The sequence below is a fragment of the Penicillium rubens genome (assembly GCF_028828025.1).
Source record: "Penicillium rubens strain IBT 27055 chromosome Unknown utg000002l_segment0_segment0, whole genome shotgun sequence".
Lineage (NCBI taxonomy): Eukaryota > Fungi > Ascomycota > Eurotiomycetes > Eurotiales > Aspergillaceae > Penicillium > Penicillium rubens.
In genome coordinates this window covers 4,982,696-5,009,712 of record NW_026890600.1, presented here as the reverse complement: position 1 = coordinate 5,009,712, position 27,017 = coordinate 4,982,696, and the positions used below count along the sequence as shown (strand labels likewise).

The 27,017-nt window shown below is 50.1% G+C and overlaps 13 protein-coding genes across 13 annotated transcripts; 7 read left to right on the top strand and 6 right to left on the bottom strand.

The window, feature by feature from the left end:
* Window positions 1-275: 275 nt before the first annotated feature.
* N7525_004388 (glucose-6-phosphate isomerase) lies at window positions 276-1,991 on the top strand (the record flags this gene model as incomplete). The annotated part of the gene is made up of 2 exons (XM_002565829.1): window positions 276-775; window positions 830-1,991. 2 exons carry the CDS (start codon window positions 276-278, stop codon window positions 1,989-1,991), a joined length of 1,662 nt encoding a protein of 553 aa, XP_002565875.1.
* A 343-nt stretch (window positions 1,992-2,334) lies between these two features.
* N7525_004387 (uncharacterized protein) lies at window positions 2,335-3,679 on the top strand (the record flags this gene model as incomplete). The annotated part of the gene is made up of 2 exons (XM_061213001.1): window positions 2,335-2,482; window positions 2,619-3,679. The coding sequence occupies 2 exons, from the start codon at window positions 2,335-2,337 to the stop codon at window positions 3,677-3,679; spliced, it is 1,209 nt and encodes a 402-aa protein (XP_061070022.1).
* A 382-nt stretch (window positions 3,680-4,061) lies between these two features.
* N7525_004386 (mitochondrial 37S ribosomal protein bS21m) lies at window positions 4,062-4,697 on the bottom strand (the record flags this gene model as incomplete). Its single annotated transcript, XM_002565831.1, has 1 exon — window positions 4,062-4,697. One exon carries the CDS (start codon window positions 4,695-4,697, stop codon window positions 4,062-4,064), a length of 636 nt encoding a protein of 211 aa, XP_002565877.1.
* Window positions 4,698-5,012: 315 nt separating this feature from the next.
* N7525_004385 (phosphatase YCH1) lies at window positions 5,013-5,491 on the top strand (the record flags this gene model as incomplete). The annotated part of the gene is made up of 2 exons (XM_002565832.1): window positions 5,013-5,124; window positions 5,181-5,491. The coding sequence occupies 2 exons, from the start codon at window positions 5,013-5,015 to the stop codon at window positions 5,489-5,491; spliced, it is 423 nt and encodes a 140-aa protein (XP_002565878.1).
* Window positions 5,492-5,750: 259 nt separating this feature from the next.
* On the bottom strand, window positions 5,751-7,491 carry N7525_004384 (uncharacterized protein; the record flags this gene model as incomplete). The annotated part of the gene is made up of 4 exons (XM_002565833.1): window positions 5,751-6,652; window positions 6,718-6,922; window positions 7,015-7,281; window positions 7,342-7,491. The coding sequence occupies 4 exons, from the start codon at window positions 7,489-7,491 to the stop codon at window positions 5,751-5,753; spliced, it is 1,524 nt and encodes a 507-aa protein (XP_002565879.1).
* Window positions 7,492-8,064: 573 nt separating this feature from the next.
* On the top strand, window positions 8,065-8,828 carry N7525_004383 (uncharacterized protein; the record flags this gene model as incomplete). The annotated part of the gene is made up of 3 exons (XM_002565834.2): window positions 8,065-8,294; window positions 8,353-8,463; window positions 8,519-8,828. 3 exons carry the CDS (start codon window positions 8,065-8,067, stop codon window positions 8,826-8,828), a joined length of 651 nt encoding a protein of 216 aa, XP_002565880.2.
* Window positions 8,829-9,557: 729 nt separating this feature from the next.
* N7525_004382 (RNA recognition motif domain-containing protein) lies at window positions 9,558-10,599 on the bottom strand (the record flags this gene model as incomplete). The annotated part of the gene is made up of 4 exons (XM_002565835.1): window positions 9,558-9,809; window positions 9,865-10,251; window positions 10,334-10,494; window positions 10,554-10,599. 4 exons carry the CDS (start codon window positions 10,597-10,599, stop codon window positions 9,558-9,560), a joined length of 846 nt encoding a protein of 281 aa, XP_002565881.1.
* A 659-nt stretch (window positions 10,600-11,258) lies between these two features.
* On the bottom strand, window positions 11,259-14,008 carry N7525_004381 (VIT and vWA domain-containing protein; the record flags this gene model as incomplete). Its single annotated transcript, XM_061213000.1, has 3 exons — window positions 11,259-11,969; window positions 12,030-13,589; window positions 13,634-14,008. 3 exons carry the CDS (start codon window positions 14,006-14,008, stop codon window positions 11,259-11,261), a joined length of 2,646 nt encoding a protein of 881 aa, XP_061070021.1.
* Window positions 14,009-15,350: 1,342 nt separating this feature from the next.
* N7525_004380 (uncharacterized protein) lies at window positions 15,351-16,803 on the bottom strand (the record flags this gene model as incomplete). Its single annotated transcript, XM_002565838.2, has 2 exons — window positions 15,351-16,215; window positions 16,271-16,803. 2 exons carry the CDS (start codon window positions 16,801-16,803, stop codon window positions 15,351-15,353), a joined length of 1,398 nt encoding a protein of 465 aa, XP_002565884.2.
* Window positions 16,804-17,041: 238 nt separating this feature from the next.
* On the top strand, window positions 17,042-17,983 carry N7525_004379 (copper chaperone CCS1; the record flags this gene model as incomplete). The annotated part of the gene is made up of 4 exons (XM_002565839.1): window positions 17,042-17,059; window positions 17,122-17,194; window positions 17,245-17,379; window positions 17,457-17,983. 4 exons carry the CDS (start codon window positions 17,042-17,044, stop codon window positions 17,981-17,983), a joined length of 753 nt encoding a protein of 250 aa, XP_002565885.1.
* Window positions 17,984-18,539: 556 nt separating this feature from the next.
* N7525_004378 (uncharacterized protein) lies at window positions 18,540-20,453 on the bottom strand (the record flags this gene model as incomplete). Its single annotated transcript, XM_002565840.1, has 2 exons — window positions 18,540-20,286; window positions 20,347-20,453. 2 exons carry the CDS (start codon window positions 20,451-20,453, stop codon window positions 18,540-18,542), a joined length of 1,854 nt encoding a protein of 617 aa, XP_002565886.1.
* A 2,602-nt stretch (window positions 20,454-23,055) lies between these two features.
* On the top strand, window positions 23,056-24,783 carry N7525_004377 (cytosine permease; the record flags this gene model as incomplete). Its single annotated transcript, XM_002565841.2, has 3 exons — window positions 23,056-23,325; window positions 23,396-23,612; window positions 23,675-24,783. The coding sequence occupies 3 exons, from the start codon at window positions 23,056-23,058 to the stop codon at window positions 24,781-24,783; spliced, it is 1,596 nt and encodes a 531-aa protein (XP_002565887.1).
* Window positions 24,784-25,390: 607 nt separating this feature from the next.
* Window positions 25,391-26,362, top strand: N7525_004376 (oxidoreductase, short-chain dehydrogenase/reductase family; the record flags this gene model as incomplete). The annotated part of the gene is made up of 2 exons (XM_061212999.1): window positions 25,391-25,460; window positions 25,515-26,362. 2 exons carry the CDS (start codon window positions 25,391-25,393, stop codon window positions 26,360-26,362), a joined length of 918 nt encoding a protein of 305 aa, XP_061070020.1.
* Window positions 26,363-27,017: the final 655 nt, after the last annotated feature.

Genomic DNA, 27,017 nt, shown 5'->3' with positions numbered 1-27,017 from the left:
CAAGTAAAATAGGCAAAATAAGCAAAACAACAGCCGAATGCGGCAATGATGATGTTGCCCCACGACCCCTCGGACCTCAACGCGCCGGATGCAACTGACGCCATTCGTTTTCCTACCTTTTTTTTGTTTTCTTCACTCTTCTCTGTCACCCCTTTTACCTTCCAAGTACGTTTATAAGTCTTTTATACATCCTGAACCCGACTTTGCCTCAACATTGGCTTTATATCCCTGCCACACGCTGACTCTCTTGCCCCATAGAACCCCTCATCGTCATCATGCCCGGCTTTTCGCAAACCAGCGACCTTCCTGCCTGGAAGGAGCTCCAGGAGCACCACACCACCTTGGGACGCAACCTAGTTCTCAAGGATCAGTTCCAGAAGGACCCCAAGCGCTTCGAGAACTTCAGCCACAAGTTCGCCAACACCGTGGACAACACGGAGGTCCTCTTCGATTTCTCCAAGAACTTCCTGACCCAGGAGACTGTCTCTCTTTTGGTCAAGCTCGCCAAGGAGGCCAATCTTGAGGAGCTCCGTGATGCCATGTTCCGAGGTGAGCACATCAACTTCACCGAGGACCGTGCTGTCTACCACGCTGCTCTGCGCAATGTTGCCAATGAGCCCATGCAGGTTGATGGCAAAAGCGTTGTTGAGGACGTCAACTCCGTGCTGGAGCACATGAAGGAGTTCTCCGAGCAGGTCCGCAGCGGCGAGTGGAAGGGTTACACCGGCAAGAAGATCAACACCATCATCAACATTGGTATTGGTGGTTCTGATCTGTAAGCTTTCCTGTCCTTGTTTAATCAGGAATTGTAGCTGACATCTGCACCTAGTGGCCCTGTAATGGTCACCGAGGCTCTCAAGCCTTACGGCCACCCCGACATGAAGCTTCACTTCGTCTCCAACATCGACGGCACCCACATCGCCGAAGCGCTCAAGGACTCCGACCCGGAGACCACTCTTTTCCTGATTGCCTCCAAGACCTTCACTACCGCCGAGACCACTACCAACGCCAACACCGCCAAGTCTTGGTTCCTCAAGTCTGCTAAGGAAGATTCACACATTGCTAAGCACTTCGTGGCCCTGTCGACCAACGAGTCCGAGGTCACCAAATTTGGCATTGATGCCAAGAACATGTTCGGATTCGAATCGTGGGTAGGTGGACGTTACTCTGTCTGGAGTGCTATTGGCCTGTCTGTCGCTCTGTACATTGGTTACGACAACTTCCACCAGTTCCTGGCTGGTGCCCAGGCCATGGACAAGCACTTCCGGGAAACACCCCTTGAGAAGAACATCCCCGCTCTTGGTGGTCTTCTGAGTGTCTGGTACAGCGACTTCTTCGGCGCTCAAACCCACCTGGTCGCTCCCTTCGATCAGTACCTGCACCGCTTCCCCGCCTACCTGCAGCAGCTGTCCATGGAGAGCAACGGAAAGGCCATCACTCGCACTGGTGAATACGTCAAGTACACCACCGGACCCATCCTGTTCGGTGAACCTGCCACCAATGCGCAGCACAGCTTCTTCCAGCTTCTGCACCAGGGTACCAAGCTCATCCCTGCTGATTTCTTGATGGCGGCTGAATCGCACAATCCCGTCGAAGGTGGCAAGCACCAGCGCATGCTGGCTGCTAACTTCCTCGCTCAATCCGAGGCTCTGATGGTTGGAAAGACCCCTGCTCAGGTCAAGGCCGAGGGCGCCGCTGAGGAGCTCGTTGCTCACAAGACCTTCTTGGGCAACCGCCCCACCACCTCTATTTTGGCCCAGAAGATCACCCCCTCCACTCTGGGTGCTCTGATCACTTACTACGAGCACGTCACCTTCACCGAGGGTGCCATTTGGAACATCAACTCGTTCGACCAGTGGGGTGTCGAGTTGGGCAAGGCCCTTGCGAAGAACATCCAGAGCGAGCTGGAGACCGAGGGTGCGGGTGCTGATCACGACAGCTCGACCAGTGGTCTCTTGCTTGCTTTCAAGGAGAAGGCCAAGCTGTCTTAGAGTGTTTTAGTCTTATATGAAGCACTGTGGGATGTGTAGTCTTAACGAGCAATGATTTTCCACATATTTCTCTTGGTTTGAAAAGAAATGAATGATTCTTCAAATTTTCGTTAGCAAGTATTCTTATAGATTGTGAATCACTTTGTAGAATAGAGACCTTTGGGCTTAGAATGATGCAACTGGGAAGAACCGAGGTGGTTGGAAGTAGCAGCAAGGGGAACCCGCTTTGTTGTCCGCAACTCCGCAGCGCGGTAGAACTCCGTTCTTGACTCCTATCCTCGAACTCTGGAAAATTGCCGACGGGGCGGCTATTCTCGTACAATTATTGGGGGAAAAAGCAACAATGTCTCCTGTACACCAATTGAGCCTGTCTTCTGCAGCAGTGGCGTTGCTGTCTTTGACAGGCGCATTGTGGCCAACCAGCGCACTTGCGGGGAATACCAACGACAACAGCGAGGGATACAAGCTGAGAGAGGACATCCCAGTGTCATGTCTGAACCGAACCATGTAATACTACTCTTCAATCAACCTCTAGAGCCTGGCTAACCATTGCTTGTTCTACACTCACAGGGAAGGAGAACATGTAAGCGCCACCAGCCTGCCTACCGTCTCCTGACACGAAGACAGTAGCGCGGATTACAGAAAAGCAGGAGGCTAATAACAACCGCGAAAACATCCAGGTCACTGATAGTCTCGGCAAACTGCAATACGTCCCCTTCGTGACCTGCAATGAAACCGCCCGTCCTCTGTCTCTCCACTACGGCGTCTCCGAAACGATAACATGCACCATCGACTCCCTCTCCGATGAGCTCTACCATCTCCTCGAGTTCTACGTCCACGCCGACGTACCAATGAGCTGCCGCGTGCCAACAGCGCCGCTAACACCATCCGGCGGCGCAGCAGAGCACGCGGACAAAGACTCAGACCAGAAGTCCGGAGAAGCAGACACCCTCTCCGCACTAGCCGACAACGGGCCACCCTTTACGCCGCTCACAATTGCGCTACAGGGCACACTCCAGCTGAGCCACTTGCACATCTGGACGGATATGAACGTCGTCATGCACAACATGGCCTCGGACGCGGTTGCAGAACAAAACACCAAGACCCGCGGCGGCCAGTCTGGACAGCCCGGTTTTGCAGTTGGCGGTATTGCATACTCGACTCCTGAGTTTGACAATACCGGGAAGAATGCCAAGCTCGACGAGGACGAGGAGCCTGTTGCTCTTGCTCAGGCGGCGCGCGAGCCTTGGACTGCTGGGCACGGCACTAAGGTTGTGCGTGGAGAGCCACTTACCTTCTCTTTCCACGTCGCCTGGTTGGAGGGCGGTGCTAGTATCGGGTGGCCGACGCGGCCTGCTTTGGAGTCGTGGCTGGCTTTGGCGACTGGGTCTGGGAAGAGCTCTGGGTCTTTCTTTTCTAAGCTTGTGTTCTTTGTTATGGCAGCTTCTGTTGGCGCTTTAGTTGCATTGTACTGGGAGCGCAATGGTGCTCGTGGACGTGGACGGACCGTCTGGCATGGAGATGGGCTTTTGGGCGGGACTCCCGCGCGTGGAGTGAAGGGCTCTGGTGTTACCTTTGGCAATGGGGGGAAGAATAATGGGTACGGTGGTTACTCTGGCCCTCCTAATGGTAATGGTAATTTGAACGGGATTGGTGGATATGGGTTCCCGAGTGGGAAGAAGGATTGATATGAGGAACTGAGAGGAATGGGCGTATAGCCTGGGTACATATAAAGTGGCGCTTACGACGTGTACAGTGTACCTAACTTGAAGAGGCCGAATTGGGCACTAGCAAAAAGAGCTAGTTGTCTACATATCATGATGCTATATCCCAAGTGATCGAGTCAAACAAATCCGATGCATTCCATATCTAATGCAAGAGCCAAATTTCAACAGAAAAATCAAGTACCTGGATAATAGTTGTACAAGTAACAAAAGAAAACACCATTTTTCAGGCCAATGCCACATTGCCCACTCAGTCCATCACCCGCACCAGTCTCTTCAGTATATACATACAAGCCGAGTGGACAAGCCGCAGCACAAAATCCCAAAGCAAAGAAGCAGCATGAAACTACCAACCCTGCGCCTGCATACGCTGAATCTTCTTCACAGTCCCCTGGAATGAGAACTTGAACAGCTTCTTCCACCGCATCATCTTCTTCTGCTTGCGCACCATACCCTTCCGCACATGGAACTTCTGCTGGTTGACATCATGCCGAACGCTATTCTGCGAAAGAGTAGCCTGAAGCTTGCGCAGCGCACCGCCGAGATCAGTACCACGCTCAGGCTCAACATGAACCTGACGACCAAGCGTCGGCCCAAGCTTTAGCTCGACCTTGCGTGTAGGTAGAGGTGCCCTCGATCGCGCTCGGTAGCTGCTCTGTGCGCCTTCACCGACAGCCCGGGAAAGCGAGTCTGAGAAGATCCGGCGCTGGTTGCTGGATACTTCTCGGGGCTTGTTGAGTTCGAGTCTGTTGAGGATGTCGTCGAAGTCGGAGACCGGCTTTTGCGCTTGTTTTGCGGCCTCGGGGGCTGTGCTTGGCTGGTCGGTGGGAGATGTGGGTTTGAAGGGAGTACTTGGTGATGAGGTGGAGGAATTGTAGCGCACACCGTTTGCGAGGGAGGCGACCCGGTGCAGCTGTGTCTGCTGTTGGAGCCATGGTGTTGGCCGGGCGCGGAGGCTGCGGGCCAGGAGGCGGAAGTCCATTTTGATTGGACTCGCTCGTGTTAAAGGAGCAGGTCTATGCGGGTGAATTGGACTGTCTCCTGGGATTTGGAGTGAGAGCTTGATCGAGGTGGGCGCGCAGGGTCGGAGGTGCTCGAAGTTGCTTGCCGTAACGGAAAATCATCGTCCCCGATTGGAAAGGAAATTGTAGGTCACGTGCCATAGGCTTTTGGGGCATTTTCTAGAGATCGTGAATATCACACCTGCAAATCTCGTGGACTACGATTATCTCTCTCATCTGTATTTGAATAGCCTTCTTCATATACAAAGTCCTTGAGAATTCTGCCCAGAAAAGGAATGTCATCCATCACAATCGCGACTCTTCCCCGCATGGGCCGCGATGTTCTAGCGGCCCTGCTCTCAAACGGCGCATCAAGCAATCTGGCGATCATCGACGTCCGGGACTCAGGTAAGCATTATTGTTTTACTTTATAGTCAAAGACCACCAGCTAACAGTTGAAGCAGACCATGTTGGTGGCCATATCTACTCATCAACTTGGGTCCCCACCTCAACGCTGGACGTGCGCATGCCTGAGCTTATTCGCACTCTGAAAGACAAGAAAACGGTTGTATTCCACTGTGCACTCAGCCAGCAACGCGGTCCCTCTGCTGCTCTTCGCTACGCGCGCGAGCGTGAGAACGCCCTTGGCGCGGAAGAGAACCAGAAGCAGCAAGTATTTGTGCTCGAGGGAGGGTTTGTGGAATGGCAGCAGAAGTATGGCAATGATACTAAGTTGACCGAGGCTTATGCTGCGGATATCTGGGAGGAATATTGAGTCGGGCCTTGGCTTTATGCATCTGCCTTTTTACATGAGATTTAACGAACTTGATAACATAGATACCACTTAGATGCATTGATAGTTTTCATCTTTTATTTTTTATTATTGTGGGAGGTTGGAGCTGAGCACCTCTGTTTGGTTGTTTCTGTATGTTGGGTAAGTCCATGTTATTTAATTTGATGGACGATGAAATTATTGTACATGAGATGGTCTACGCTCCAGTCTATTATATCACAAGAGGAATATACTCGCCGATCTACATTTGGATGCCGCCTCCGAAACCGACTGGCCGTCTCTTTCCTCCATTTTCAGGTACAATGGCCATGACCTTGTAGATCTGTCCCATTGACCCGCCATCCTTCTCAACCAATCGCTTCCAGGCGGTCTCTAGTGTCTTCTTGTGCTCTTCATCCGGCACCTTACGGAGAAGCTGCCGCATGCGCTCTTCAATACCCATGGCACCGAGGAAGTCACCCTGTTCAACAGGACCGTGAACCTCAACGCCGTCGCTGCCTTCGATGGCTGCTTCAGCCAGCGAAGTGAAATCCACATCCGCACTGACATCCACTCGCCCTGGTTCAGAAAGTGGCGCCACTTTCTCGTGACTTTTGATTCCGCGCAAAGAGTTGATAGGGATGGTCGACAATGTCCCGTAGTCCATGATTAGGGCTGCGCCAGACGGAGTCTTCTTCTCTGATGACGGGGGCGGGCTAGAAGCAGAGCTCTTTTTCGCAGCAAGCGCAGAGGCAGAGTCGCCACCGATACGGCGTGCAAAGTCCGCAGCATAAATTCGGCTCTCGGGGCTGATCTCGATAGTCGAGCCTGGCCGCGACTTGAGCGCTCGATAACGCTGAGAGATCTCCGGAATCACTAGTGATGACGGCGTGGAAGCTTTGGCTTTGGTCAATTGGAACTCGGGCTCTCCTTTTATGTTTTCTTCGACAGCCTTGGGGTTTAAGGTCACCATTAGCTCACGCCATTGCGGGGTGTTGGCGGGCTTGGGCGGATTGTGTAGTTCTGCTGGGCCGGTGGGAGTCATGATCGTTCGTGGCGCGTTGGCCTGCTCATTCTCTGGAGATGGCGGAACAGATTCAAATGCATGGATTGGAAGTGCGTCGAAGAATTCATGTGCGAAGATGAAGGGTGTCTTGCCTTCTTCTGTATTACCGTTGTCTTTGGTCAGTATCAGAAAAACAGTGGACTGATGTAGGATCACCACTCACCATGCGGCAGAAGGCGAATATCCTCCACCCAGACAATGGGTACATCAAAGTACTTGCACACACTCCGGTGTCCGATATCCGTCTCCTCCATCACTGCCTCCTCGCCGCACAGCAGCCGCTTCTGCACTTCTCTGAGAGTTCCGCTAGCTTCCACAAGATAAATAGCTTCAACACTCGAAGAGAAGCTCTTGAAGTTTCGGAAAGTCTGTTGGTTATAGAACCCGTGGTCAGTCCAATGAGCTTCTTGTCCTTTTCTTTTTTGAGGAAAGGAAGATAGGAATAAGTGCAACTACTCACCCGTAGCATATCATCCATCAAAGTTCCTTTTCCTGGGCCAACCTCCATCAGCTGAACACCACTCCTCGCCCGCCCCTGCGCCATCCACTCCGCGATAGTCCATATACCGATCAATTCTCCAAAGACCTGCGAGATCTCAGGCGACGTGACGAAGTCGCCATGTTTGCCAAAGACACCTCCACCCTCTCCTCGAGTTGTATAATATCCGCCATCTGGGGAGGTCAAAACCTGGCGCATGAATGCCGCGATTGGTACAGGACCAGTGACCTAATTGGAAGTGATTGATCAGCAAAATGTACACACAGGTAATGCGAAATGCAGAAGTACCTTCATGACATTGGCCAATGTTTTTGCTAGCGGTGTGGACCATTCTCTCTGTTCAAACGTGGAGTTCCATCTTCCTGGGAATCTCGGAAGTACTGCGTTGCGAGGTCTGCGGAGGATATGCGACGCTACGCGCCTCGTGGTTTGGTTCATCCTTGGCTTGGGGTTGAGTGGTGATATTTGTTTGTGCTGCCAGATATGCAATAACTGAGCTTTTCACAGCAGGCAAACAGAACGTCTGGGCCCCGAGCACTCGTTCTATTGCGTCGCGCCAAGTCGAAATGTTTCTCTCAATCTCTCCGCGGAAGCTCCATCACACGTGATCATATCCTTATCGGACTACTATCTGCCGCTAGTCCTAAGATGGTATGGCTCGGCGATCGAAGGCCCTAAAAGACTATAACATGAAACAAGCATGTAGGTAGTAATAACTATGTAGTATACTGAATAATTCAATCTATTAACAACTGCATAGATTTAGCGAGTATTCTGTCATGGTCCTGTTATAACCTAACGCAGTTTATCTGTAAGCTCCAACCTTCCCCAACCTTGGGACCTTCCAAGGTTGGTTTTCCATGGGTGGCTTGACAGGCAGCATCCTCTCTCTTTCCTTTCACCTCAGTTTGGCTTCACTAGTTTCCTCTCTTCCCCATCTCTCGCCTCAGTTTGCCATTCACCAGTTTGTCCTCTCTCATCATAAACAACTCAGTGTGACGTTGATCCAATATGCCCACCACTCGTCAGAACAGGAAACCAAATGAGACCCTTCCGCCCCATATTGCACTTGCCAATGACCTCCTCGAGCATGGGGAAGCTCTACATATCCTTGAGTCATCTCGAGAAGTTTACGACACCTTCAAGCCACCGAAACAATGGGGCCATCGTGACGTTCCTATAAAAGATCCCGCTGAGATACCAGAAGGCTGGACTTCATGCGATCTAGATATTGCCGAGGAGTAAGACCTATGCCGGATTTCTTTGTTTCTCAACTATTTGCTAACTGTTCCGTGACAGTGATATCGATGGCATGATTGAAAGGTGTTACAGGCGCATTGATGAGGGAATCCTGCCCGACATTTGGGAGGACAAATTGAAAATGTACCAAAGCATGAAGCAAACCCAGACGTAAGTAAATCCTACTATGCTTTCTCATGGCAATGGCTAATACGCTCTCTTATAGAGATATGATGAACTCCGAGCCTGCCGGTCTCCGCTGGGAAGTGATTCAGCGCCTTGAATCTCTGGAGAAGATCAAAAAGCACTTCGATGAGTTTGGAAATGACAATGGGAATACCCCGAACGTGATAGCCATCATGGCCGCTTACCGTTCTGGAGACCTTGTCTGGAGTGATGATCCTAGTTCAGTCACTTACTGGGCTCACGGTAAGATGATTACTGGTCCCCAAAAAATGGAAATGGAAGAATTCCTCGCTTTCAGTCAGGAGCATGGCCCACATGGCATTTGGGTGGAAGGGGTGAGTCATATATAAGAAAGACCTGAGCCATGGTCCCTATCCATATACAGCACTAACGGTGACCTCGGCATTTATAGATGGATGGCTACAAACATGAGCCGCTGGGCCTGTTTCAATGTCTGCCCCCGTTCCATCCCATATAGTATGAATGGCTTTCTACAGCAGTGCGTAATATGAAAGTCAGCGGCTTATACGGCTGTATAGCCTTCTTAATGGTCTTCTCAGGTAGTATTCCCGATAGTATTTTTACATGTCTTTTAGTGGTCATTTTAGATAGTCTCCTTAGGTATGCTTTCTAGATGCCTAGTTCTATGGACATTTACTCCCCGATTTTTCGGCGTTTCTCGGTTCTATAACGAGTGATGGTGCGGGCTTGGGGATTGGATTGTCAGAAGTTACATACTGCTTCTACCTATAGTTTCACTTTTTATTTCTTTCGACGCAGGTAAATAAGCAAGTGGCGAGGAGCGACAGGCCACTGTAGCATGGGTACAAATCAACCTGCATGCTGAAGAAAAGCCCTTAATAAAAACATTAATATTTTGTTCGATTTGTCCAGTTCGCCGCTATCTGTTGCAAAAGTGTGCTCCGAATGCTAAAAAATGTCCATAAACTGCTCTGACCATATCATACATTTCATGAGTGCAAGAAGAAGCATGATCTCCACGACCATTTCGCACAGTGGATACTCCTTACACCGACAACGCTAGCCAACCTCAAGTTATCGCGCTCAGGCTTGGGTGTTCAACGACGCCATCCCCGCTGGTTCTGGTGTTTCGGGGTATTCCGCGCCGGCGCATCAACCATCATCTCATCGCTGTAGAGTCCAGTCTGCGAGTTTCCCTGGTCATCGTCTAGGAGGTCATTCAGATGGCCCGGGCCACGACGGGCTCGGAGTCGTTCCTGATCAGCTTGTGCCCGGAGTGCAGTAAAGGGATCGTGGTGGGATGCGGCTTTCGGCGATTTAAGGGTCATTGTGAGCAGTCTCCCGTCAGCCTAAGCACGAGTCAGCATTCATACGGCAATATCATTAGTCGGGAACAGCATTTACCCTCTGGTTGTGGAAATTGGCAACCACCAGCTCTGCAGCCGTCTTCTCTGCATATGCAAATTCCGCAACAACGCTCGGCTGGCTTGCTACTATTTGGCAGCTGAGCATGGGGCCTGTTATGGGCTCAAGAGCAGACTGGATGTCGGCAGCTGTTGTCCCAGGCGCAAAGTTCCTTCCAACGACATAGAATGGTCCCGAGGCACCCTTAATGCTCATGTTGCTCCCACGGCCGCTGAGTCCGAAATTTCCTGATCGCATGTTCCCTTGGCCGTTCTCGGTCTGGAAAGCTGTCCAGACCTGATCTGCATTCACACGATCCTTCTTGCCAGGTCTGCCGCGTGTCCGATTGTTGTCCGTGGTGGGTTGCACGGTCGCTGGCGCAGGGCGCTAGATATCGACGCGAGAGATTGTCAAAGAGTGTTCTCCAATGGTAATCGCATTCGTGGTCCCATGGCGGAATTGTTCATACCTTGGTTACTCCGATCCTGCTTGCTAAGCTTCCAGGCTTTGGTTTTTGTAATTTCTTCTGCGCTTTTTTGCCGGCGCCAGAGCCTGAGCCTGGCGCGCTTGATCTGCGGTTCTTTCCAAGGAGTTGGTTTGCGAGCTCCTCATGCTTCTTTTTTTGACGGTCTGGGGAGGAAACAGTCAGATTTTGCTAGGTGTTGTTGGGTGGGTTGGAGAATGATTACCAGCCTGGATGATGGCGTCGAACGAGACGGGTTGCTTGGTCGCCATCGCAAAAATTTAGATTAGACAAATTAATAGAATAAAGAAGAAGAAATAAATTCAGAAAGCGACAATGCGTGGAGAGGTTGAAGAAGAGAAGAAGCTTGGGGCGCCGGTCAGCTTTGGGGCGGAGCTATCAACCCTGGCCGCAGCTCCTTGATGTCTACATAGCCAACTGGGCACATACACACCGGATTTTAGGCCGAGCGAGATGGCTTTCCCTTTCCGTTTTAGTGCTCACCCCTTGCCGCTCTTTGCTCACTGAGTAAAACTGAGCACGCCCGGTGTATTACATAATCATCGAACTGCCCAGGTGCACAGGTGAGAATAGCCCCAGCATCACCACCTGAGCGCTCTGGTTTGCTCACTGAGTAGCCTTCAGGGCTGACCTTACCTAGGTACTCACTGAGCTTGACCTACCTAAGCAGTGGACGACCTGATTCTTGATGGTGCGGTACGCCAAGCGGCCAGGCTTGAGCTCGAGAATTAGGTATATTTCACTTTCGTGCCTTCTGAGACAGATACATATTGGCAAATTTTTCCCTGACTATGAATATATGAGTGCTCAACTATGGCCCTCCTTCACAAGTTCATATTAGCGCGTGAACAAACCAAGCAGCAGAATCAATGAATCGCCCCAAAACATGACGTAAAAGCCTTGTCGAATCTCAGAACAGAGAGCCAAGCCGCTCTATGAGCTTAGTGACGAGTTCTCGATCAGCAGTGGCCATGGCAGCAATATCAGCTTGTGCCCAGCCATCCGCCTTGGCCTTTACTAACTCCCACACATCGTGCGACTCAGCTTCATTTGTCTCCAAAAATCGACACACTAGAGATGTAGCAATCAAACGCGACCATTTTTCAACCGCAGATACCTCGTTCGTCTCAATTCCCGCCAGGAAGTTATAGTCGGTTTGTATGGTTACGCGGGCAGTGCTTGGATCAAGGCTCATGACCTGTAACAGAGCATCGCTCATCTCCCAGTAACCTTCAAAAGTCTGGAGCTGGATGAGTTCATTTAACGGGAGGGTTGATGCCGCATCTGCGTCTTCATCGTATTCTTCATCGTCGTAACTGGGTGACTTGGGTGAATAACTACCAGCCGCAGACCCATATGCTGGGGACGCAGGCGAGTACCCTGGGCTTGTAGCGTTTGTAGACTTGATGGGGGCGCAAGCTAGGCGGAGACTTGGGGAGCTAGGTATATCACCAGGGGAAGTAGGAGTGTAACCCGGCGACGGCATCTGGGATGTTCTGGTCTTTTTTCTCTTCGGCTTGAATCTAGTCGTGTTACCGGTGTTGAGAAATGTGTCGAAGTCAACGGTTTGCAGGTTGTCTGGGCTGTCCATTGCGCTGAAGTCCAGGTTGAATGCATAGGCCTTAGAAAATGGTTAGTGTATGCTTATACAAACTAATGACCGGAAGGGAAATTTGCATACCTTGGCATCCTTTGAGTTACTATCATGCTCAGCCAAGGCCTTTTCGCTCACCGCGACAAATGAGCAGTGTTTCCCTGCAATTTGGAATCTCACCCCCAGACGCTCGCATTCTGCCTGGACCAGTTCATCAAACCGACTCTCCCATTTTGTCTTAATCAGCTCGCATTCGGCATTCTTTGCGGAGTATATCCAGCCGCGGGACTCCTCAAGCTCGGTGATCGTCTTTTTGGCCGCGAGCTGATGGACAGTTTGGCCCTTGCCAATATCTTGAACGGGGATTTCCAGCTCTAGGGGACCGTGTTTGCTGTCAGCACGAAGGACGATCGTCTCCGGAAACGGGTCAATGGACTGTGAGAGAAGCAAGTAGATATTGGAGCGTATGAATGGGAACAGAGCCGGAAGGTCGTGTGGTGCTTGCAAAATGCTAGGAACAGCAATTTTCGGCAGTGGCTCGCGCAGATCACCAATTACTTCCCCTTCTTTATGATCTTGGTCGAATAGGGAAATTTGCTTTGGAGGGGGCTCCGTGTCTGTTGTATCATCACCAGGAAGTCCAACCTTCACGAAGTCGTCTTCAACCTCAACGTTGGAAATGTCCACATCCAGTCTGCTGTTGTGCAGTCGAGGCATCAAAGCGCCCTTCAGCATTCGAACCACTGTTTTGTTTAGGTCCTCATTATTCAGGACCGTCTGGGTAAAGCCTTTGCCCGCTCTGGAGATACCATTGATAAGGGAGTGGGAAACGGAATCCCCGAGGCCGAGGGTGAAGAACCGAGTGGAATGCTGCTGGTTGGCCTGGTTGACCAGATCGAAGACCTCAGACTGATTCCAAACCTCACCATCAGTGAGAACCAATACCTCAAGGACCTTGTCTTGGTAGCGCTTCTCCACAGCTGCTTCGAGGCCGGACAGGATTTCAGTTCCACCTAGATCGGCCTGGATGTTCTTCGTATACTGAAGAGCCTCTTCTAGGCTCTCTCGGGTACTCACTTTGCTTCGAGCCCAGATAGCTTCAAATGAGGAGCCAAACGAGATTAAGTTGAAAGGTACGCCCAACGGAAGTGACTTGAGAAACAGGCCAAGGGCGGAACGTAGAGTATGCATGTTATCCGTCATACTTCCACTGCGATCAACGACGAACACGATTTCAGATAAATCCGGTGGCAGACTGAACTTTGGTACCAGGGAAACCATTAGTGCCTTCTGATTTGGCAATGTGGGGTGTGTCTCTAGGAAAGCAAATGGGAGATCCTGTTTGTCCGCGTTGACGGTGATAACGAAATCCTCGTCAATTGTCACATTCTCACGAAGTTTGATTGAGGCATAGTTCGACTCAAAAGTTGACTCCGGCATATCAGCTGTCCGGCCCAAGTCCACCTGGATTGGATGGCTTGGTGACCGTATATTGCGGATATTAGACCCCTTCTCCATGACAATGTCCACGGTTATTGCTGTTTTTACGAGGACTCCTTCGGGCAGATGCGGAATCCCAACTCTAGTTCCATATCGGGGTCCAATAGTGACGGGGATCGTATATCGAATGCCATTTGTCTTGGCATCCTGGGCCAGTTCTTGGATGAGAGTAATCTCGACGAGAACGGTACCCCCGCTGGAACATTTCCGAGGTGCGTGCTGAAGACATCGGCAGCACTGGACGACCGATTGAGCATAGCAGCGGTTTGCCCCTTAGACTTTGCTTCTTGATATATCTCTTTTGCCTTTTCTTTTGGCTTGACTATTCCTTCAATCACAGTATCGCCCAGGCGACAAGTGAAGCCGACGATGCTAGAGCTTTCATATAGGGGGAACGAGTAGAAGACTTCGGATATTGCTTCTGTCGAAGAAGGGTTCACAAAGGTCTGTGTGATTACTGTTCGTGAATTGCTAGCGAGAATAGTTGCATGCGCGTCAAGGCCAACCTGAGGCAGGTATTTGAGCGCTGACGCATTTGCGACCCGGTAAAAACAGCCGTGCGCCATGGTACGGAGAGTTGTAGAAGGGAAAATGAAAACGGGGAGGCGCGAGATACTTATATCGATGGGCTTGTGAACATGACTAACAGGTGCTAGGCTGCAGTGCGATGCTGGCATCCTTCCCCGTGAGACTATGCTCTGATTGGCAGGTTTGAGGTTTGCGGCTCAAGTGAGAACCCACTTGAGATCACCTGCTCCGTACAGATTATCCATGGATATGGCTCCAGTACTCCACTCCATACGGTCACTTGGCTTAACAAACACTTTATGACTACAGAAGAAAAGGACTGTGCCAAAAGCCACCCAGAAGCCGCAAAATATGACTCGATTCATTTTGGCCCCCAATTTTCCGATGGACCAACTAGCGGGCTGGAATCCACTTGTATTTCTGTTCTTCCCGGAGGTTCTATAAGTTCTAACGTCCTATTTGAGCTTATGAACTTCGAAGTCGGTGGGAAATTCCACTTCCTCGTTTTCTTCAGGACAGGCCATTCCGCCACGCAGTTTGCTCGACCTCAAAGTCGGCTGATAGTGGATTCTCAGCACTACATGTCCCAACTTGGACACGGTAACGACCGATCTCTTGAACCCAGGCGTTTCTATGTTCATCCCAGAAACTGGTAGCATATTTCGTCGGGATCTTGACAGTCACAGTTTCGGTCTGTTGTGCGCAGAGGAACACCTTCTCAAAGCCCTTGAGCTCCTTGGGTGGTCGATTGATACTCGGACTCTGTTGGGAAACATAAACTTGGAGAACTCCGCACCATCAACGTTCCAGTGTTCTGGACATTGACAGTGACCAAAAACTCCTCGTCAGTCTTTTGGAGAGAAATCGAGCTTAACTTGGACGTGGTGTAACTGAGCCCATGGCCAAATGGAAATGCAACTTCCTTCTTGCATTTTTCATAGAAGCGGTAGCCGATATAGACACCTTCGCCGTATTTGGTGCTGCCTCGTTCACTTCTGAAGTTCAAAAACGCGGGGTTATCTTCATTGTGGTGCGGGAAGCTAAGCGACAGCTTGCCACTCTGGTTTACTACGCCAAAGACAACATCCCCGATGGCATTCCCAGTCTCGTTGCCGCCGTACCAGGCCTATGTCTCCGTTAAGCCACGGCATGGCCATGGGAGTTCATGTAGCCATTAGCGCTTGTTTATATTTCCTATGTTATTCAATTGTGTTTTCTGAAATATACTGACGTTAAATTCTACCTGATTAAAAACTTGATGGAGACCTAAAACAGGACGGAGCATATCTCCGACTGATATGGTACAATGTAGATCAACCCAAATGCAGACAATGAAGCCAAAAAATGGTATTATTTACTCTTATGATCGAAGAAAAGCAGTTATCCCAACCGAAGACTAAATCCGGCCCCTACTTCACCGGTATCTCCACCCGGAGCACCTCCAAATACACCCGCAAAGTCCAGCTCGGGTGCTTCCTGGCCCCGTTTAGGAGCCTCAGGTGTGTGATGACGTCTCCGTTTCTCCATACCGGCCTTGGATGGGAAAGTAGGGAACATCTCTCGCGGTTTGGGACGCGGATCTTCCTTGAAATATTTGTGGTCGAGGCACTGTCTTGCCGTAGGACGGGAGGTGGGATTCAGCGCCAGCAAGCTTGACATGAGACTCAAGCCCGCATTGGTCAGGTAAGGGAACCGGGAGCGAGGCAGCAGAGGCGGGTTGCCGGCTGAAGAAGGTGCCGATGTTGACGGGAGCCGCAACGACTTGGCATTGGGCAATGAACGGAATCCAGGCCATGTTACAGAGTTCGGTGGCCCGGTCAAGGCAAAGATCTTGGACACCTGGTCCACTTCGTTCTTGCCCTGCAAGAGAGGCTCTTTGGTGAGCAGCTCGCCGAAGATACAACCAATGCTCCACATGTCGATCTCCGTGCCATATTTGTCCGCGCCGAGGAGCAGCTCCGGCGCGCGGTACCAGAGTGTCACAACGAGCTGTGTGAGCTTGGGAGGTGGATCGCCAAAGTAGCGGGCCATGCCAAAGTCGGCGATCTTAAGTTCGCCGCGATTGTTCATTAATAGGTTGGAGGTTTTGAGGTCGCGGTGCATGATCCACTGTGAATGTAGGAATTCGAGTCCTCCAACTACTTGCAGCAGGACGGTCTTGATTTCCGAAGGAAGGAAGGGCTCACGCATCTCGTCGAGTAGGGCTTTGAGGTCGTGTTCGTGGAAATCCATCACTAGGAATACACTGTCGGAACCAGTTGATTAGCATATGTAATATAGAGCTGTCACAGATAACTCACTCGTCCATTTTGTTGCCCATTACTACTTCCCGCAGGTAAACGACATTTTGATGTCGCGCCTCCAAAAGTGTTTGGATTTCCCGGAGCCCAGTGACTGGGAACCCGTCCGGCGAGTTCTCCAGCTTGAGCTTCTTCAGCGCGACGATTTCGCCCGTGGAAATGTCCTTTGCGCGTGAAACCCACCCATACGAGCCCTCTTCAATGTGGTTCAATCGTTCGAAGTTGTCCACATGTCTGCAGGGACCCCATTCTCCAACCGGAAAGCGTAGTATGGTCGACTGTTTCTGCTGCTCCTTCTGGATCTTCACCAATTCGGCATCGTCTGGACGGGCATCGGGGTCGTTGGAGAGTCTTCGTCGCTTTGTCGGGGGGCCTAGCTCGGCAGTGGCTTTAGCATCCCGAGCTTGAGCTTTGTTGGCATCTTCAAGTCGCTGTTTCTCTGCTTTGGCGCGCTTTTTCAGTTCTTTCTCGCGTTTTTGTTGCGCGATAATCGCCTCTGTTTCTGGGTCGTCATTTGCCCATCTGGACGACATTTTTCGTGAGGGAGAATGAAAAGAGAGAAGTTCCGGAATGACGTTGCGGCAGAAGCCGAGTTCGATTTGAAATCCAACGCCCCGCCTTGAATTTGTATAGCCCATTGCACATCTTCTAGTCTTCGGATCTTTCTCTTCTGAAATATTATCTCTCTCTATCTCTCTCTATAACCTTTACCTTCACTTGTACACAGACTCCTATACTTGCCGCCGATTTCGCATCTGTCTCTTCCCCGCCATGATCGAACCATTCCAGGTCAGCCTGTCTGAGCAACATGACTCACAAACGCCCAATACTAACGCAATTTTCTTGTCTAGACGACCTTCTCGGTCCCAATGACCTGCGAAGGCTGCGTGAAGTCTGTCTCCAGCTCTCTGAACAGCCTGGAAGGTAAACATCTCACTGGAACATTCCACACCCAGCAGCTGACCCCGCGACAGGAATCAATAAGGTTGAAGCGAACCTGAAAGACCAACTTGTCTTCGTCGAAGGCACCGCTCCCCCTAGCTCCATCGTAACCGCGATCGAAAGCACCGGCCGCGATGCCATCCTCCGCGGCAGTGGCACTACAAACAGTACGGAATCCCTGGTTCCCAAGTACTGTCATATGCGACACAGATGAGCAATATCAACTAATATATACCGTAAACAGGTTCCGCCGTCTGCATTCTCGAAACACACTCAACAACCGTCTCAAACAATATCCGCGGGCTCGCGCGCATGGTCCAGGTCTCCCCGAACATGACCCTCGTCGACCTCACAATCAATGGCCTAGCGCCAGGCAAATACTGGACAACCATTCGAGAAGCTGGAGATATCTCCCGCGGCGCCGAGTCTACCGGTGGTATCTGGGAATCTCTGAAGAACAAGGTGCTTGGCGCTGATGCTGCAGCCCCGGCCAAGGAGTGCCGGGGCATATTTGGCACCGTGGATGTTGACAATAAGGGCCGTGGCAGTGTGTTTATGGACAGGCCTGTGGCAATCTGGGAGCTTATTGGTCGGAGTATGGTTGTCTCAAAGGGGACGGAGGGTCCTTTTAAGCGTGAGGATGAGAATACCCTTGTTGGTGTTATTGCGCGCAGTGCAGGTGTGTGGGATAATGATAAGATGGTTTGCTCGTGCTCGGGTAAGAATGTCTGGCAGGAGAGACAGGAGCAGGTTGTCCTGGGTATGGCTTGAGTGGGTTCTGGTCTTTGCTTTATTAGGAGTGGTGTTGATGTTGGTGGTGTTGTCACTTTTTGAACATGTTAGCCAGGTCAATTGCTCAGTGATATATGTAGCTTCAAATATGTGATACCATGAAGTATAGATGAGGTTATGAATAACAAGATGATTTTACCTTGTGTTGATAGAATATCACATAAACAGACAGCCAGCATTGTGCCTATACCCTCTTCTCTTCTTACTTGTGTTCTTGTTATATTGATTGGTTAAAGCAGTGGAAATATATAGGCAACCAGAGAGATAAAATCAAAGATGGAGTACCCTTCACATTTGAACCCCATATTTCTCAGTGACTACGTCTGTTCTGGGATACTCTCCTATCTGGAGTTCATTGTACAGTAAAACAATAGCACAAAGGGTGCAGAAGAGGTGCGCGCAAAATACGTCAAAAAAGAGAATGAATTTGTTAAAACATCGTACTAGCTTTGCTAAGGCTTGGTAAGTAATAATACATACATTGTGTCCTCAAGGGGACAAGGGTTAGGCCGCGAAAGACTGTTGGCGAAGGATTTCACCAAAACTGTCGTGGCTGCACAATTCCAGGGTAAAACTCATCGTCCGTATCCTCTTCCACAAAATCAAATCCTGCACTGGGGATGCCACCAAGGAGCGGTAGGGACATGATCTCTTGACTAGTCATCTGAGTTGGTTCTTGAGGGTTTCTAGTATTACCGCAGTTGCTGGTGGTATGCTGTGCGGATTTGACTAGCTCATTTCCTCTGTCAGGGTAATGGCTGCTTCTTTTGCTGCCGTCAACAAGGAAATATTCGTTTCTATCCTCAACTGGGCTCGGGAAAAGGAGCTCAGAGTCGATCGGGGATGGGGAAAATGTATCGTTCGTCGTGGATTCCATTGAAGTCATTTCGGTCGATGTGACATCTCGCGATGCGGTATCGGTGGGTGTGTAATGGCTTGAATAATCTTCGACACTTGACCGTTGTGCGCTTGTTCTTTCGAAGATAGACGACCATCTTTGGCCGAAATTCCGGTTGGAGATGTAGTTGAGGGGATTGGGATAATAGAACGGCTGTGTCTCTTGGGAATGGGTGATCGAAGTTCGCCGGGGCATCAAAGGTACGAGACTTTCATCTTGTTCATGGTAAGGGGGGATGTTGCTGTGTGTATCATCTTGAAGCACAATGCGTTCGAGTGTGCCTTGAGAGGCGTACGAGGCTTCTTCTTGTTCGTGGAACGCGATCATGTGTCCACTGGGGTCGGGAATGTGTTGGCTGAGGCTGGTATTGTGTTGGCTAGGGCTGGAACTGTGAAGGCTGGTATTGGAACTGTTTTCACTGTTGGCAATGTGCTGACTGGGGCTAGGACTACCATGTTGTCTGGTCCATTGGTTGAGCGCCTCATGGTATACTCCAGGGAATGCAAATCGAACTTCGGTGGAGGACTGTCTCGAGATGGGAATTGGGCTTGATGATTCATCACTGGTTTGTGTATCCGAACTGGTATTTTGCTGTTGAAGATTTGTTGCTTGTTGCTCTCCACAAACTGACTGAGGATCTGCCAGGTTGCGGGTGGACATTTTAATCTCTTCCTCAGTAGAGATTGCAACGCCCAATGTCTGCCGCACTAAATGGTTTTCTGTGGATGGCGTGGTGTGAGCTAAGTGATCCTCAGAATTCATATTCGCCTCCAACTCTCCACTTCCAGCAAATTGGAAGTCAAGATCATGGTCGTTGGCTTGTGGATGAGTCGAGGCTGCCTCTGAATGACTTACAGCTCGACTTGAGGATTGGTAGAGTGCGGACGTAGATGCAGATGCGGGGACCGTCGCGAACGAGCCATGGATCGAATTGATAGACGGAACGTGGACAAGAGACTCAACTTCGGTATGGGCTGATGGAGGAGGCGGTGCGAGATCCATACGAGATAGTTCGGCGCCGAAGTTCATGTCTTCTTGTGTCTCGGAAGTGTACGCTCCGGTTGAGGCTCCCTGGCGTTGTCGTTCGCGCCTGAGAGCAACGGGGCTAACAAAACCCTTCTCGGTATTGCTTTCTTCACTGGAACGGTGTCTAAGCCCCGATCGCAGTGCCATCAAACCCGACCGTGCTCTATGGAGAGAGCGTCTTGAGATTGATTGGACCCACGCCATCGGACTGCGCGATTCCGAGGACGAATTTCGTTGCTCACGGGCATTCCACGACAGAGTCGATATCTCTGGATTGTGACGAGGATCCAGGGGATTGAACACAGGGTAATGAATTCTTTCCATGCAAGTTGGCTCTTCCTGCACTGCAGCAGCTACACTGTTGTCTTGGTTAGCAGGATATCTCTTTCATCTTTTGTCGTTCTTTGTATGTAATTACCTAGCTCTCTTGCTTTCCTGCGTTTCCTGCGAGCGGAAGACTGATGATAGCGAGAATAAATGGCGACGTATGGTGCGAGAGCCTGTCTTCTGGTTGACGGGACTCATCTTGTTCAGATTGCTTTGGACGCCTATCCAACTGTTCGAATCACAAAGGAGATATTATGAAAGGATGTGAATGATCAGCGAAGATAGATGACGATTATGCCAGCGCGTGAATATGTGACATGAAAGAAAGTGAAAAGGAAAACAACAGACTTGGATGTTTACTCAAGGTCAGGAGATTGCAGTCGAAGGGACGCGTGATTCGAAGGTCGAGATTGATCGTTCTTGCCCTCGACCTGCATACTCCGCCTTTACTGATGGGACGAATACATTGAAGGACTGTGGGTTCCTTAATAAGCTTAGCCAGGGAACTATCGGCTTTATTCAATTTCTACGATCGAGTACTTTGATAGGCTAGAAGATGGCAAGGAAAGGAGCAGACAACTATAACGTTCTATTCATAAGGAGAACTAAATCTAGGGTTCGCCATGGCAACGTGACCAAACCCGCGACAGCAAGTGCGACAGCAACCTAGGTAGTGCCTATGTAGGCAACGACACCAGCCGCCCAAATTAGACCGCAGGGGTTCGCCATAGCAACTGACCGTATACGCGGCAGGGACAAAAAGAAATTCAAAGATAAACGTGCAAGATACCAGGGCTTTATTGGGCTGTCATGAAGCTCAACAGACTTGCACCTTACCTAGGTAGTGCATACTCTGCTCTCTTCCAAATGCAGACTCTGTTCCGAAAAGAACACTTACAGATCGTAATAATAAACGATGCTTGGAACGTTGTTTGATTCTTCGTAAGGATATCATTTTCCTGTCACACTGGCCATTCGGAGCTATCCGTGTGCAGCTCAATTACTGGCTCGTCTCGGGTACAGTTGTTGAGCGGGTTCGTTGAGCGTTAGATAGGATGGGTAAACACCAGGGTGCAGTAGAGAAGACAAAAGGAATAACTGGCACCATATATTAGTGTGAAACGAGAAGACCAGCAATGATGTTCGTATGTGCTTTGGTCGCTTCAATGCGCCGAGACGGTGGGTATCAATCTAGTCTATCAATCCAGTCATATCGGCGGTATGCAGAGGGGAGGGAGGCTCTCTCTATATTGAAGGTGAGTTGCGAGGGGTAAAGGTGCATGACTATATTTTGTCTGAATGTACGAATTACTTATTGAACGGAGAAGACGTACAAACAAAAAGCAATCGTAGCCTACATACATGGATTTAGGCAATATAGGGTGATATTCAAAATCTGGGAGTTCAATGATTGTATACACAATTAGTAAAGTCACTGCACAAGTAGTAAAAGATTTGTCCAAATAAGCCCGAAAAGTCTAGCTTTCAAATCTATAGATGGAAGTTGATTTGGGCTGCTCACATAGAGAGTCGACAGAGACGACAGATAAATCTTAAAAGGACTGAGGTATCGGCCAGAAGCAGAGATATGGGTCAACAGTTTCTCCAATTTTCGTAAAGTCCCTTTACATCCAGTCTGGTTAAGGTGAATTGGAAGGAGGAAAAGCAAGCATTGTAAAGGAATGCCAGCATAACTCCCTTCGATTTGCCTCAACGTAAGATACGATGTTAGGTTGAACATCCCACCTCGAAGCCAATGAAGAGCTTTTGGTTTGCGCTGAGCACGCTAGACAGAGTCGAGCATAGATCGAGTTTACATGATCGGATCTGCCAAGAGAGATCTGACCCGCGATCGCCAATGAAACCCAAACGGCAATCTCTACCGCCTTGTTCCCGGATTAACCATATACTTGAGTGGGGATAAGAATGGTCAAAAGTCAGAGATACAGGATATACTATCAAGGGTCAACCCGAGAACCTTCGGGGTACCGTGGATGTTGCTTCGCGCAAACACAGGGATGGGGACAACCGTCAGAGATAAAAGTACTGAAGTATTGCAGATGTCGAGCTTCACGCACATCGGCGTCTCCCGTCCGACAAGGACTAGAAAGCTTGATTGAAAGGCATGGGGTTTGGCTTGCTGCCAATCAGGGGGTGTTATGCGAATAGATAAGAGTACTTGGAGAGGTCAATGCCCAGAAGGGAAGGATAGAAGAATACCTACAGTCACTATCAAGACTATCAAGACTATCAAGAGATATCGGAAGTCGGAAGTTCTTATCTGAGCCGTGAGACGACTACTCCACTTTTAGACCCGCTTCACCACATCCTCCAATGACCATCCGACTTCGAGTCCGAGATGGGAAGCGAGTGCAGAATCCTCGGGAATTCTGATAAGCTAGGGCTATCAGGAGGGTTATGATTGGTTCAATGGCGGGTAATGGATCCCTTGCTGGGGCCCTCAAGGCTTGTCATTCGGCTTGTCTTCTGGAAATTTTCTTTTTTTTTTTTTTTTTTTCTTGCAAGGGGCACACGCGACAGGCCTATCCTTGCCACAGTGCGAGATCCCCAGTGGGGCCCGGACGCGCAAAGAATTCTCGCGACTATATGAACAGCTCCTCCCTCTCGGTGGGGAAAAAAAATGGAAGAGAGGACAATGTGACACTTTCCCTATATTCAATTCCTTCATCTGATCTCCTGGGTCTCGCTGAGCCTACCCAGCTCTTCGATTAATCCCATTTATACTCTCCGTCTCCATTCCATTCTTCACCTTCATTGGTGAGGATTTGACCGAAAAAAGATGCTTTCAAAGTTCGCCAAACCGTTCCGCAGCTCAAATGAGGACCTGGAAAAAGCTCCCCAGGTGAACAATTCCTCCGATCTAAATAGCAATGAGGTATTCGACAACTCCAGCGATGGCGCCGTGCCCGGTGAGAGCTTCGAATACGGCGATTCGATGTATGCCAAGATCCAGCGCGTAGCTGGCAAGTTCAACATCGAGCAGCGAGGTGTTGAGCGGGTTCCGGATTATGAGCGGACCGATACGTCCTATCTCAATATTGGTAGCATGGTGTGTTCCTGCAACAATTACCGGGCGTGATCGCCTTGGCCTGGAGGCCTTTTCCACTGACCAAACCTAGTGGTTGGCCGCCAACATGGTCGTCAGCTCCTTCGCCATTGGCGTCCTTGGAAAATCTGCATTCAATTTGGGCTTCGTTGATGCCATTTTGGTCTGTCTCTTCTTCAACCTCCTCGGTGTCATGACCGTGTGCTTCTTCTCGTGCTTCGGTCCTCCCTTTGGGCTGCGCCAAATGGTGCTCTCACGATTCTGGTTTGGATGGTGGGCTGTGAAATTCAGTAAGTCATCTCGGGATGTTCATTCAGTGTGAAATGGTCATGTTAACTAGTAGCTTTCTAAGTTGCCATCCTTAACATTATCGCGTGTGTCGGTTGGTCTGCCGCCAACGCCATCGTCGGTGCACAGCTCCTCAACGCTGTGAACGACGAAGTCCCCGGATACGCCGGTATCCTCATCATCACATTCTGCACACTATTTGTCACCTTTTGTGGGTACAAATTCGTTCACATGTATGAGTACTGGAGCTGGATTCCCACCTGTATCGTGTTTATCATCGTGTTGGGCGTATTCGCCCACTCGGGCGATTTCATCAACATCCCAATGGGAGCAGGCGTTTCTGAAATGGGAGCCTGTCTATCCTTTGGATCTACTGTCTATGGTTTCGCAACAGGCTGGACCAGCTACGCTGCCGACTACACCGTCTACCAGCCAAAGACCCAGAGCCGTCGTCTGGTCTTCTTTTCTGCATGGCTTGGTCTGATTATCCCCCTGCTCTTCACTCAATTCCTCGGCATCGCCATCATGTCCGCGACGGAGATGGGCGACGGAGTTAACAACAAGTACGCCGAAGGCTACCGAGCCTCCGTCAACGGCGGCCTGATCGCAGCCGTGCTTGAGCCTCTCGGCGGTTTCGGCAAGTTCTGCCTCGTCATCCTGGCCCTGTCCATTATCGCCAACAACTGCCCCAACATCTACTCTGTCGGCTTGACGTTGCAGGTGTTGAGCCGGGCTACGCAACGCGTGCCGCGGTTCATCTGGACTTTCCTCGCCTCGTGCGTCTCCCTTGCCATCGGTATCCCCGGTTACGACCACTTTGAGACCGTCCTCGAGAATTTCATGAGCCTTATCGCCTACTGGCTGGCTATTTACTCCGGCATTGCGCTCGTTGACCACTTTGTTTTCCGACGTGGATTCGATGGGTATCGTCCGGAGGACTACGATAACCCCGCCAAACTCCCCATGGGAATCGCCGCTTCTATTGCGTTTGTCTTTGGCATTGTCGGTGTTGTTGTCGGCATGAGCCAGTCGTGGTGGACGGGTCCTATCGCCAAGCATGCTGGAGACCCGGCGTCTGGTGGTGGTGACATCGGATTTGAGTTGGGCTTTGCCTTCTCTTCCGCAGTGTATTGCGTCTTGCGACCTATCGAGCTTCGTATGATTGGTCGGTAGGATCGACTCTTATAGTATTTGCGTTTTGCGATGTACATATTGGGTTGGTTCGGGATGGGTTCTTGGATTTGTGCATAGGTTCGGTTGCATTAGTGTATTATACATTTGCATAGTTGCATACAGCATATTGACGTTCAAATCTATATTTAACTGTAAGTTTAGCACACCGACCTTGACCATTGATATGAGTTGCGAGAAAGGTTTCTTACGTAGCTGTCATTTGTCCTCTCTACGCCACTGGTAGAACCCTCGCCGTCGGAGTCGGAGGAATCCAGAAAACTCCCCACTTGTGGTTCGGTACAATATCAAGCCGTTCTGCCCATGGATGTCAACAGTAATCGGGCATATTGTATTGGAGAGCTCGGAAACTCTTCGCTTTCATTGGCTGGCTACGCCACATGTGGGGGCTTACAGCATATTTCCCAATCGGGCAAGTTGATATTTGACCTCTGGTTACAGGAACCGTGCACTTCCCAATATATAAAGCAAAGCAATTTCCATAGAATTCTTCTCAGATTGAAACAGGATTTACCATTCCGAGCCAGTCCACCATACTTTAATCCAATATTGCGCGTGACACATCTAGCCCTAATTTTATACTTCCATCATGTCTCTCGACTATAACCCCGAAAAAGAGATCCCCGATCTCACAGGAAAGTCAATATTTATTACAGGAGGCATGACCTGATTCTTTCTGCTTTAAATAAGTCCATAATTAACAGCCAACCTAGGAACCGGCGGCCTAGGCGCAGCATCAGCAATCCACCTCGCCAAGCACAACCCATCACACATCTACCTCAGCGGCCGCAATGCCACAAGCGCAGAAAAAGTGATCAAACAAATCCACCAAATAAATCCCCATCTCGCAGCCACATTTATAGAATGCGACCTAGCCTCCCTAACCTCCGTCAAAACCGCCGCCGAGCACTTCGCCAACCAACACAGCACCCTAGACATCCTGATGTGCAACGCGGGAATCATGGCCCTACCCCCAGGCCAAACAGCCGACGGCTATGAAATTCAATTCGGCACGAACCACCTTGGCCACGCACTACTGATAAGAATACTCCTGCCCCTCCTTGAAGCCTCCGCCAACGCAGGCGCAAACCCACGCATTGTACTCCTTACCTCGGCGGGCTGGAGGATGCATCCGTGCGGCGGGATCATTTTCGACAAGCTCAAGACAACACAGGATATGGCGTTTGGCGGACCGTGGCAGCGGTATGGACAGAGTAAGCTTGCTAACTTGCTGTATGCGCGCGAGCTCGCGAAGAGGTTTCCGGGTATCACGTCGGTGTCTGCGCATCCTGGTGTTGTGCAGACGGGTCTAGTGGATGACCTTCGGATTAAGGAGAAATTGTTTGTTTATGCGACTACTTGGTGGATGATTCTGCAGCCGCATGAGGGTGCGTTTAGTCAGACTTGGGCGGCTACTGTGGATAAGGCTAAGATTCGGAATGGGGGGTATTATGAGCCTGTCGGGAAGTTGCAGGATGGGAAGCTTAATTTGACGGCGAGGGATGATGCGCTTGCGGAGAGGTTGTGGGATTGGACTGAGGAGGCTTTGAGGGGGGTTTGATTTTGTGTTAATAGATCCAATCTGGGTGGGCAATGTCACGAGTATATCATTTCAAGAAAGGAAAGGAAATGGATGAATTCAGTTGAATTCATCGAAGTGCTCAGGCTTGAGGTTGTTTTAAGGGTTTCCTGAATCACTTCGGCAACCTCAATCTACCCTCGCGCGTTTCTCATTCGTCTGCTCTCATACATCGGCTTGGCGTTCTTCCCTTTTGATCCTCACATCTCATCAGAACGATCTATGATTCGCACCAAGGCTCATACTCTGAGGATTTATTGCCACTAGGGCCATGAGAAACAAACATAAATAACAGTTCCCTGTCCCTAACAGTAACTCGCCAGAATCTCTCATTTGTCCAGTTATTGTATCTATTCTCGGTCCCTCATCACCAATCTTTCAACAAAGTTACCTCTAATAGAATGGATCTATCCCGACATTCCCTGTCTGGGGATATTGAACAAGATGGGAGTAAGGGTTTCCAAGTCAATTGATACCTCGAGGTTTGTTCCACTAGGAATATATTTCTACTGTGCATGTACATATTATAGCAAAATCCCCACATAATTATTGCATAATCTTGGGCTTTGGGCGTATAAATTGAAAAAGCCCATGGACTCGCATCCCACTCCTAGGATCAAACACATCGCAGACACGA